Here is a 12551-nt window from a genome sequence, read left to right as displayed (position 1 = left end):
CGTTTCATCGAAGACATCTCGCCGAATCCTATTCCTGAACCTTCCATTTCGTCGAAAGACCTTTCGCCAAAAATGTTAGTGATTAACATATTTCCTTAATCACCGACTTTTTTTACAGAGCGAATAAATTAATTACAGTAAAAAAAAAAATTAAACAGACGCGACTTACAGTGTGTAAATAATCTGTTTGTCTTGAAAAAGAAAAGGAAATTTAATAAATTCCATATCTTCGGCAAAATATCCTTTTGGCGAAATTGCTTCAGCGAAATGTCCTTCAGCAAAATGGTCATTCGGAGAAATGTCCATGTCCATTTCAGCGAAATGGCACTTCGGTGAAACATTCTTTGGCGAAATTGCTTCGACAAAATGGGTTTCAGTGAGATGAACTTCAGCGAAAAGTCCGGATATCAATATTGGGAATGTGGGATTATTGTTTAATGCCTAACAAGGAAATAATTGATAAATGCGTATATTATTTTGGGAATTTCCCAAATGATTATTTCTCCTATGTAATAATTCATAACTCTAATTTATCTCCGACCAACATGTAACCGCTTCGATCTGAGTGAAATCCGTCATCTGGATTAAATAACTATGATTTAATCTAGATAAAAAACTTTTATTTACAGCAAAATTTCAAATATACGGGACTTAAGAAATTTGATTGTCGGGTTGCCAGATAGCCGGGTTGGGTAGTCAGGTTATTAGAAAAGTATAAATAGCACGGGACATAAGTATAATGAACTGAACCAATTTGCGTATGTTACACTATTCTTTATATTATACGGTATATATCAGTGATGTGCATTGGAGGATTCAAATCTTCCAATACTTCCAATTCTAAGCCTTCCAATGCCACAATACCAATAAATTTTTATTGGAAGCTTACATTATAAAAACTATCTTTTTATTATTTATTGTTAAATTTCTAAAATAATAAATAATTTATTCACTTATTTTAATAAAAAAAAATCAATAAATTTTATAAAGTGAAAAGGACTATAACTGATAAGAAATGTTTAAATTAAATGTTTCTTTAATTTTTTTTTATGAAATCTACAAGTATTTTTAAGATAAATGTTCCCTTGCTTATTTTTTTTCTTGAAAAAAGCCGCGAAATTTTTTCTAATGTTGTACAAAATAAATCTGACCAATAAAACTCATCAAGTCACGTTACCGAAAATTTTTTGGTGGTGTTCTTGGGGTAGTTAATTTTAGGTAGAGGTACGATCCGAGTAGAGTTTCGATCCGTAGCGGTTTTATCCGGTTTTTATCCGGATACCGGCTCGGTTAATTTAGGTTGGGACCACCAAAATTAATAAAAATTTATGGAATAATATTATTTTAATTCTGGCCGAAATTATAGTCCACTCAAAGCCGAAATTTGTAACCTTTTTTAATCATAATCCCACGTTAAAATATTTGAGGTTTTATCCGGATCTAAACACTAGATCCGAGTTCTAAAAGACCATCCGGATTGAATTGGCACATCCGGATTCAATCCGGATCGTCAAACTAATCTTAATTCTGGCCGAAATTGTAATTTTGGGCGGAATTGAAGTTTCAATAACGAGAGTTAGCTCTGCCTAAACTTTTAGTACTGGCCCAAGCTAACTATAATGCTGGTCAGAATTAAAAATCGGTCAAAAAATCGGATAGGTATATCCGATTTCAATTCGGATGAACGATCAATCCGAATTGACCGGATTACGGATCGTAGCACTAATTTTAGGATAAATTATGTAATGAATATATTTGCGTAAATAAATAATTAAAAAAATTTTATTAAGTACACGCTTCTTGAAGAATGAATAAATAATTAGAAAAAAAAATTCTAAAAATTCAATTAAAATAATTAGAAACGTAAAGTGTGACCTTCCTAACCTTTTTAGTGTACATAATTCTAGATTTGGAATGTTTAATAAATAATAATAATAATAATAATAATGAAAATTTTCATTAAATGTTGTGGTGAAACTCATATAGCAACTCCTCCAAGTTTCTCCGATTATTGGTTAGATTATGCATAATATAATTATTCAAATATCAAAATCATGGTTTTATCCTTTGTCCTTACGCCAATTTTTTTTTAATATGTAGAAATTGTAAAGTAATACGTCCGGAAAAAATCAAAGAAAATCTTGCAAGAACGTGTAACTTCTGTTTAACCAACCGTCGAAAAGATACAAAACTAAAAAACTTTCTACTAATATACGAAAACCTTTAACCAGTACTAATTAGTATGTATCAAAGTTTATATTAATGATACTTTATTAAACCTTTAAATAATAATAAAGAGCAGGATAATGATACGCGTGATCATTTTTGGTCATTTTTCTAAAATATTAAAATATAGTAAATATAGTACAATAGACGTCTGCTCAATTATCCATGAGGGATTATTCATTAATCCGTAAAGCATCCATGGATATCCGTCAAATTAATAATTATTCACGAATATTTACATAAATTTGATCCGGATAATTAACATTATTCACAGATCGCTTCACTACTCCATTATTTCAAATTATAACGATTTTATATGCAGTGTAACTATTAGTTATTTAATTCATCTTTTACGAGATTATTTTAACGAACAATTTGATCATACGATTCCTAAAAGTAGCACCTGATTCTGAAATAATTAAAACTTCGTATGTTACAAATCAGCCAATTGCGGATCAATCTGTGCGACAATCGATTTCTCATATATAGTCCATCTTTTATCAAGAATCGGACTTGTACAAGTGTACAACTGCAAGTCTTAACAAGAAGTAATTATGTCTATCGTCTATGATGCAATCGCAGGTCTCGATTTGACACCAGATGAAAAAAGTGACCTACGCGCTTACTTCGTTAATAATTCAGATAAAAGAAAGGAATTAGAGCTCTTCATTTCTGGTTGTTCTGATGATGAGGTGGTTTCTTGTTTGAGAAAAGTCTTAAGGCCTGGTACGTTCTCTCACAGATTTTATCAAACATAAGCTTTCTGTCATATTCGCCAATAATACCGAATACTTAATTAATCTTGTGCTTTTCTTTCCTGCTTCTTATCGTCAAACCCGTCCAAAAAACACATTCGCGTTGTCGTAGAATTTGCTACCGTAGGACCTGTTGCTGGTAAGTGAGTCGGAACGGTGCTTGACTTAGCTTTTGATACTTATACTGATTTTTCGCTGTCATAACTTAACTTATTTCTTCTTATTATATAGCGTCTTCCCAGATGACTGAGGATCTAGTTCTATAAGTTTATACAAGATTTGAAAGATACGGAATTTGATGCAAAAACAAGTGAACTTTTAAAGTTGGCCTATGATACCAATTTTTTTGGACTAGATAATCAACCATCAAGACTGTTTATTCGTAATTGCTACAAAGACCTGCTCGACATCGTTTCGAAACCTGAAATAAGAAATTTACGTATCTCGGGTAATCCTGGAGTCGGAAAAACATTTTTCGGCTATTACTTACTTTATGATCTCCTGACAAAAGATAAAACGATTGTATACGAACTCCATACTATGAAAGGTAGTGTTATCCTCTTTAAAGAGGGTAAGGGTTTCTATCTTAGCGAGGCTATAGATCACAAAATTATAAGAAATTACCTGTATAAAAAAGATACTTGGTATATCGTTGATGGGAAAAAACCATATAATGCTTCTGTTGCTAAGACAATTCTTATTTCTTCACCAATGAAGAGTCACTATCATGACTTTGATAAGAGTGAGGGTGACTCAGTAACCATACTAATCATGCCAGTATGGACTTGGAAAGAAATTAATTATTGTAGACAAAATCTTTTCGAAAATCTTGATGAAAAATTGGTTAGTGAGTTGTATGTAAAGTGGGGAGGGATCCCTCGGTATATTTTAAAGGAAGCTCTAAATAGTAGTATTCAACGTAAGCTTACACAAGCGGTTGACACTTGTGATGAGAAAATTTTCCAATACATTGCGTGAGTCATATACTTGTTCATATATGGAAAAACGTTCCGGAGGATAATAATGATTTGAAAGATGAGGAAAACACTGTAGATGAAGACGAGATCAATTATATTGCTGAAGAATACTATACAGAAACAATTATAAAATATGCGTCTGACTATGTAGGTGAAATTATATATGAGAGGCTCAAAGATTCAATAATAAGACGATTACAGGCAGAAGTAGAAGCATGCATAGCACGAGAAAAAAGTATTAATAATGCGTACTTTGGTTGCTATTTTGAGCAGATTGTTCACCGGATATTTCGAAAAGGAGGACCTTTTCGTGTTCGTTCCTTAGAACCCGATAGTAATGACAATCTATTAACTGAAACTTTGAATAAGCAGGATGAGATACTCAAATTTTCTAATGTTGAATCGATTGAAAATGATAAATACTATCAACCAGAAAGTAAAACTTTCTCCTTTTAATTGATGCAATTGTTGCACCTGATAAGCTTTTTCAGATTACTATCGCTACAAATCATCCTATTAAGGTGGTTGGCCTGAAGTTGCTTTATGAATCTCTTTTTACTTTGTTGTGCCAGAAAAGTTATGTGGCAATTACCAAAAGCAGAATTTTGTTACTTCTAAAGATGACGTTTCTCGGAGATTGCCACGTTGGATTAAAAATCATGTTAAGCAATACGTTCTTGGAATTGATTTAAGTTCTGGAGGTTCTAGAAATTTACCAAATTTACCAAGAACGTCATCTACCGCAACAATTGAGGAAGGAGTTTCGAATTTATCAACTGTTGAAGAGCCATCGGCTTCTATCCCTGCAAAAAGGTCCAGTGGAAATCAAAGTGAAGGGAGTAAAGGGAAAAAAAGGGCTAGTTAGTAAGAATACTGTGTGATGCATCACGTGATAGCCTTGGAACTCAATTTAGTATATATGCAGTGTAATAAAAATATATGTATAATTAATAAAATTTTCGAGTAAATGTTTTGTCTACATCGGGCTAGTGATTTTAACATGCTACGTGTATGCGTGTTTTTGACGTGAACGTCATAAATAAATTTTTTATTAATACAAATAAAAGATAAATACAAATTTGGGACGCATCCAATTATACAGGTGATAGAAGTACGAAGTAAAATAATACAAAGGCTCGGGACTTTGCTCGTGATATATGACTAATTTTCTATCCTGACCTATCCCTCTCTTTATCTAAGTTAACAGCTGAATCCGCCTTTTGTGACTCTTCCAACAACCATGATAATATGACCAAGGACCTTTCCGCCATGTCTTTCATCGCATCTTCGTACGCAACAAATAGAGGCTTCGACAACTAAATGATAATTTACCTTCACTGCCTTGCGTACATTCCATAAAGTACCATTTCTCCGCATCTGTTACGATCCCCCATACTTTATCAAACCCATGTCCATCATCCAATTTCATTTGCTTTGCGCTTACGAGCTAGTGACGATTCCAACTGTACAGTGGCTTGTGCGAATCCCTGCTTAAAGCCATCTTTTTTGACTTCAACTAGACCGATAATTCTCCCGGTCGTACGTGATTCAATACTATAGTCAAGATTCCCGCGCCCATTTTTTCCCTCGATCAGCTTCTCTGGTACGACCTTGACTTGATCCTTGAACGGGTAAGTTGCAGAGACGAGATAAGTATACAAGTAGATATTTTTGGTGGCCTCATAGGATACGTCGATAGGAGTTGTTGCAACTCTCGTCTCCAATTCGTCAAAAAGTTTACGCAACGCTTCTTTGTATTTCTCATTCTTGGTGTCTGCACTACCGCACGAAAAAACGGGATACACGTCAATGCTGGGATTCGGGTCATCGCTAAGGCCGTAGAGTTCGCATACTTTTGGAAAGGTCCTCGTTGAAGGGCTTCGATGGCGTCTCTATTAACACAGTGAACTTGAAGTTACTTTTTGACACGAACACCTGAAGCATCTCACGCAGGTCTTGATCGTCACGAGGAGAGAATTTTCCACTGTCATTTAACATGTTAAGTACTGCTCCATCATTTTCGAGTGCTGGTGTCTGATTCATAGCGCGTATGGAGTTTTTGAGGCCATCGAGGGTCGCGTGTTCGATATTCACTGTCCACTTGAAACTCTTCGTTCGCTTCGAACTAACGACAACGTCGAACACTGCAATGCAACAACCAGGTTAAGTAATTTGACGTGAAACATCGTTTCCCGAGGAAACGGTTTCATAACCTGAAGATTTCAGCGACCTCAGGTCGCCCAAATTTCTTGGCAAATTTTCGTGACGGGCCGTCACTGAAAAAATACGTACCATGCACGGACTTGTTGAGTAATGCCTGCAACGAAGCGACTTGGTCAAGTAATTCCTCTTCGCCACTCGAAGTGACGGTCGAGACAGGTGGTTCGAGTCGTTCGACTAAGACATGAATATGTCTCTTAGGCGGTTTCTCGGACCAATAGTCGCTATTTCTCTTGTCGCAAGGAGTTCGTCCCCGTCATTGAGAGTGAGATTCCTCAAGAGATCGTCCTGATCGTCAGGGATCGACACATTCCATAACTTGAGTTCCTTCGCTTTGAAACCAGCAGGAACATCTATTTTATCTTTTATAGCCTCCTTGAGGTCTCCAACAAGCTGGTCACTATCTATATGGACAGGGAAAGCGTTCGCGAGTGTGTTTCCTTTGACAAGACAGAGTAACGTGACTGACATTTTCGGGTTTTATACTGTTTTTTGCGAAATGTTATTGGCTCAAAATGAGGTGGGTGAGGACAAGAGTAAAAAAGGGTAAAAATACTGAGGCAGGGTATATGTGAAAAAATGTAGTTGTTGTACAGACTGCCGTGTATGTACTCCTGTGTAACAAAATAAATGATCACAACATTATCTTAGAAAACAAGAAAAAAAATAAGTGAGGGAACATTTATCTTAATTAAAAAACATTTGATTTAAACATTTTTTATCAGTTATAGTCCTTTTCACTTTATAAAATTTATTGGTTTTTTTTTTATTAAAATAAGTGAATAAATTATTTATTATTTTAGAAATTTAACAATAAATCTTCGTGTTATTTATATAATTTAATAATAGTAATAAAAAGATAATTTTTATAATGTATTAAATGGAAAATTCTTATTCAAAACTTGATAGTTTATTTTATACGCCCAAGAAACGCGGCTTTATTTTAAGTAAGAACTCGATATATCTACTATTTTTAGATTAGTAATACAAAGTCACGTTACCGAAATTTTTTGGTGGTGTTCTTGGGGTGTTGTATTAGGTTTTATACGGATCAATCCGTGATTTGTATTTCTAAATAGAAGAATAGAAAGGTGTACGGTAGTGTTACAGAATTTTACAAAAGATACCTTGGGATGCCAATCATCCTTAAGTATTACAAAAATTACGTACGACCATATTGCTTATAAAAAAACTTAAATTATTTCGATACTTCTTGAAAACTTTCTTTTCTTTTCATAAATTTTCAAGATGACTTTACCTTATTTACCAGATGATTGTATTTATTACATTTTACAACACCTTCAAAATGATCGTTCGACTTTATTTAATTGTTTACTAGTTAATCGATTTTGGTGTAAATCAACGATTCCTTTACTTTATGCAAATCCTTTCGTAAATATAACAGAAAAAAATTATCCGATAATCTTGACCTTAATTTTTTGCTTTAATAAAGCGGAAATTTTACAATTAAAGAATCAACTAGGACCAAGTCAGATTAATAATATTAATTTTGATAAAGAATACAAACCATTATTTGAATATCCAAAATATCTAGAAAATTATAATCATTTTACAATAAATTCCGTTATTAATAGATGTTTTGTAGGATATTGTTCAGATTTATCAATTTCTCAAAACAAAATATATGATGATATTATTCCAATATTTCATAAATCAATTTTACGCCAAAGTAGAAACATTAAACAAATAGATATTTTATTACACTTATTTTATAAAGAAAGTTTTAAAAACTTTAATATTAAAAATTTCACTTCAAATTTAACAAAATTAAATTCATTATCATTAACTTTTCATTTAAATGGAACTTTTATTAATAATGAAATCGAACAAGAATTTTTAAGTAATATAGCAAGAAATTTGAGAAAATTAATAATTAATCTTCCTCGAACCCAAAGATCATTGTTTCAACATGGCACATCCAATAATTTGATCAACACTACCACTATGGAAAAGCTTTGCACAATTATTCAAAAGCAAAACAAACTTAAAATATTTAAGATAATGAATTGTCATTCATTATTAAATGATATTCTTTTATCTTTGGAATTTCAAAAGCATTCTTTAGCTCATATTGAATTTACAAAATGTGACTTCAATATTGTTAGTTTAAAAAGTTTTAGTAATTTATATAATTTAAAATATTTAACGTTTGAAAGTTGTAAAGGTACTATATTATTAGATCAATGTGAAATTTTAAATTTTGCTTCACTTAAGCTCAAGGAACTATCATTTAAACGTAATAATTGGAACGTTGACGTCACATCATTAATGATCAAATATTTAGGTGAATCATTACAAAGATTAATATTAATCGAAAATCTAACAATACCTGTCGTTGAAAATATATCAATGTATTGTCCAAATCTTGTTTTTTTAAGAATAAGAATTGATAACAGTTTCAATTTATTAGTGTTACCTTATTTAAAAAATTTAAGAATAAGTATATTAAATATTAATATTTCTTATTATAATTCTAATAATGTTAATGAAATTTTTATAAATTTAGCAAATAATATACCTATTAACATTAGTAAAATTTCTATTTATTCTTGTAATTTTAATAAGTTTGGGGAATTTTTAAAGAATTGTCATAATAATTTTGAAATAATTAATTTAAATCATATTATTGAATTAGAATTTCTTAAAATTATTTTAAATTATATTGAAAGAAGTAACAATAGTTTGAAGATTTTTGGTATGGCGGGATTGAGCAAAGAATTGAATGATGAGGAATTAAAATTATTGGATCAAATTAAAGCTAAAGGAGTTAAAATTGTGGAATTTTATAGCTTTTATAATTTTTATAATTATGTATAATATATATATATATATATATATTAGCTAATTAATAATTTATTTATATATATATATATATTTTTTTATTTTAATCATTAAATAAAGCCATCATTTATTATTACTTTTCTCATTTAATTATAAATAAATATAAATGAAACGTAAACAATAACAATAATTATTATTGAATTACAGACAAGTACTAAACGGTTAGAGCGGAAGTGTACTTATCCCAGTCATATGGAGAGTACTTTCTATTGTATCATAACACGCTCTATAACTTAATAAACTACATTTAGCAAATTTGTTTTCTGGTTTATGAAATTGTGAGATATCACAACGAGTAACAAGATCAAGGAGCCAGTCTAAATTTGATTATATAATGGATATGGCATATTAATAATTAATTAACCGAAAAAAATCATCAGAAAATAACTTTTTTTATCGATTCTTACCTCAGATCACACAACTCACACACCTCGTGAGTTGCACAAAAAGAGCTTTCATCAGGAAATTTTTTTCACGTAAATCTACACGGAAATCCAAATCAAAAATATTGTGGAATTATATGGAAATCTGAATAGTTTCAATATTTTCCAAATACCCGGTGACGAAACACATGGTATTTTCGGCGTAAAATCTACGTGAATCCACGTAGGATATATGGGAATGTATGGAATTCCACATATTTCACTAATCCATATGGAATTACGTGGACCGAACTAACTAAAAATTTCATGATGTTATAACTGCCATAGTTATGCGGCTCGTTCTTGAGAAGCCAATATGCCACAAACTATCTATTTAGTAATTAATCGCTTTGACCAATTTTTATCGGAGTCTGGATGATATTTTATTGTAAATCATCACGTGTTCCGTATATCGAGTCATTTTTACCATAACCGATATGCTATTTGTTCCATTAAACACGCCAGTCTACGTCTATATCTAATAAAAATTTGTTCCATTAAACGGAAAATTAAAGGAAAGTTATAAAAATCATGGTTTAATTGATTTATGTATAGTATGCAAGCTACTTAATAAGCGGGTGCCAGTCATGCAATGCTAAATATTTTCAACAAAGTTTCAAACAATTGGACAAGTGGTTGAGTTTACTGAAACAACACAACTTAAAGCTAAAAATAACAAAGGAGTTTTAGAGTGCGTTGAATATGATAGAGTTGAAATAATTGAACACTGAATATTGCAAAGAGAAGCTTTGTATCAAAATATAAAGAATTATAGAATTATAAAACATTATAAAACTAATCAGTGGAATAGATTTTACTATTGTTTTTAAAAAGTTTAAATAATTCAAATAGTAGTACCATATGAATTATCATTACTAGATTATTTCATTCACGGCGCAACCATGAAATCCATCGCATAGTATCGAATAGTTTAAGGGCAGTGACATTTATTACGTAATATTTTAGGGGGTGGGAGGGTATTTAAAGGTCATATAACATATAAGTGTAATGTAAGATTTTTCATATTACATGGGGGTGGGAGAGTATGGGCTTATAGTAAATAGATATTACGTAATAAATGTCACTGCCCTAAGGTGCTTAATACTAAATTTTGATTGGCCTTTCACAAATTTTTACGGTTAAAAAGTCATGATGGCTCAATTTATAATATGGAAGTAATTCTGAAATTATTTCATGCAATAATTATTTCAAAATTATAAACATCAGCAACCTCGATATTTTTTTCCTTCTTGATGATCATTCAGAATGTTGGATGTTATAGATAAATACATAATAGATGAAACTGAAAATATAAATAGTTTGTAAAAAAAGTAATTGGAAACGTTAATAGAACTAGATAATTTAGAATTACAAGTTTAGTTTAAAAAAAGAAAAATTTAGAATGGGGATCCAAAGTTAGGTGAACAGGTAGTAGATTTAAATTATTAAGATATTTTGATATCGAAGAAAGATGAATAATAAAAATTAGATTGAATTATCATTTTTGGAGGAGTGGATAAGTAGTAATAGATTATTTATTATCAAGTGTGTATTGTATACAAAAGTTAATTTTAACTTAATTAAAGATAGGTCATTTAAACTTTATTATAACTTTTAACATTTGTAACAACTAATTATCGGCATCATTACTCACGTGATATTTTGCTGGCATTATGACAGGCATTAAGAGTGGCATTAAGAGTGACGGATAATATGTGACAAATAAGATTTCACATATTCCAATTCCTAGTAAAATTGAGAGTGGAGAGATGTGACGCTAAGTGACGAATATTTTATTATGATCATGTGATTGCAAAATTTTTGTTGGTGATGCAGCATCAAAAGTTTTATCTTTGATTTTCAGTGAAAAAGATTATACGATTAAGATCAATTAATTAAACGAGTACAAGTTTTAACGAGTAATTCTCGAACATCAACACATTTTCAATAATTAAGTTCGCCATTTCGATGCTTTATGAAGGAAAAATAGACGACATCCGATGGATAATCAATCTCTTTTCATTTTATTTTTGGAAAGAAATGTTTTGCGTTTCATATTAGGATCTGAAATGAAATTCGAAACATTATTGTCCTAAGCGTAGCGGAGGACAGTAAGGTACTCCATAACATGCAATGGCCGTCATGTAACCAACATTAGGATTACATAATTATTAATGTAATAATATTTCACAATAAAAAATTTGCAACACAGCAAAATTATGTTAGATTTAATATTTATAATAAATTTAATGATCCAGATATCCCTATGAAAAAAGAATGTACTTAAAAATATTTCACCAACAATTTTTTCGCCGAGAGTCAATTTACCGACAATGATTTCACCGAAAATGATTTCACCGAAAAATCATTTCACCTAAAATCATTTCACCGAAAAATCATTTCACCTAAAATCATTTCACCGAATTTATTTTTTTTCTGTAATTTAAAGATAAGCTCTAATAATCTATATTATTAGCGTTAGTATTAAATAAAAAAAAAATCTCACTTAATAATTATGAGTTATTTATCGTGTAAGAATCAAAGTTAAATCGTTATTTTTTTATTCGATCTCCTTATTAATAAAGCCAGGAAATTTTTATGACATGCATTATAACATATTACACTATATATTGAATACATAATAATGTACTGAGCAATAAAATTAATAAAAAATACAAATAAGTCAATGAAATAACCCTGTCGATGAAATAATCATCGGTGAAACAATTGTAGGTGAAATGATCTTGTCGGTAAATCTCTGTCGATAAATTGATTGTTGGTGATGCGATTTTCGATGAAATAAATGCGTCCCAGTTATAACAACATCAAAAACGACAGTTTCGTGACCATGCACGTGACCTCGCAAGGAGGTAAGGTAAATCAGAATGCAAGGGATGTTTGTGGAGGAACAACGCAGGGACGCAGTGAGTTGAATATCTTAAAAAATACACTTAAATTTAAATTATGCTTCAAACTGTAATTTAAATATAATTTAAGTTTCAAATTAAAAATTTATTATTCTCTTATTTTAAGTGTGAAAGTTCTAGTATATTTTAAAATAAAAATTATTATACATTTATTTTATATAA

General features: G+C 30.8%; 4 protein-coding genes across 4 annotated transcripts; 3 read left to right on the top strand and 1 right to left on the bottom strand.

The window, feature by feature from the left end:
- Positions 1-2780: 2780 nt before the first annotated feature.
- OCT59_019852 (uncharacterized protein) lies at positions 2781-3247 on the top strand (the record flags this gene model as incomplete). The annotated part of the gene is made up of 3 exons (XM_066143813.1): positions 2781-2952; positions 3094-3120; positions 3213-3247. The coding sequence occupies 3 exons, from the start codon at positions 2781-2783 to the stop codon at positions 3245-3247; spliced, it is 234 nt and encodes a 77-aa protein (XP_066005525.1).
- Positions 3248-3521: 274 nt separating this feature from the next.
- On the top strand, positions 3522-4823 carry OCT59_019851 (uncharacterized protein; the record flags this gene model as incomplete). The annotated part of the gene is made up of 3 exons (XM_066143812.1): positions 3522-3900; positions 4017-4394; positions 4531-4823. The coding sequence occupies 3 exons, from the start codon at positions 3522-3524 to the stop codon at positions 4821-4823; spliced, it is 1050 nt and encodes a 349-aa protein (XP_066005524.1).
- A 550-nt stretch (positions 4824-5373) lies between these two features.
- Positions 5374-6253, bottom strand: OCT59_019850 (uncharacterized protein; the record flags this gene model as incomplete). The annotated part of the gene is made up of 3 exons (XM_066143811.1): positions 5374-5788; positions 6089-6102; positions 6251-6253. 3 exons carry the CDS (start codon positions 6251-6253, stop codon positions 5374-5376), a joined length of 432 nt encoding a protein of 143 aa, XP_066005523.1.
- Positions 6254-7426: 1173 nt separating this feature from the next.
- On the top strand, positions 7427-9016 carry OCT59_019849 (uncharacterized protein; the record flags this gene model as incomplete). Its single annotated transcript, XM_025328972.1, has 1 exon — positions 7427-9016. The coding sequence occupies one exon, from the start codon at positions 7427-7429 to the stop codon at positions 9014-9016; it is 1590 nt and encodes a 529-aa protein (XP_025164470.1).
- Positions 9017-12551: the final 3535 nt, after the last annotated feature.

The sequence above is a fragment of the Rhizophagus irregularis genome, chromosome 29 (genome assembly GCF_026210795.1).
Source record: "Rhizophagus irregularis chromosome 29, complete sequence".
Lineage (NCBI taxonomy): Eukaryota > Fungi > Glomeromycota > Glomeromycetes > Glomerales > Glomeraceae > Rhizophagus > Rhizophagus irregularis.
Note: the sequence above shows the minus strand (reverse complement) of the source record. Positions and strands in the feature narration are given on the sequence as shown.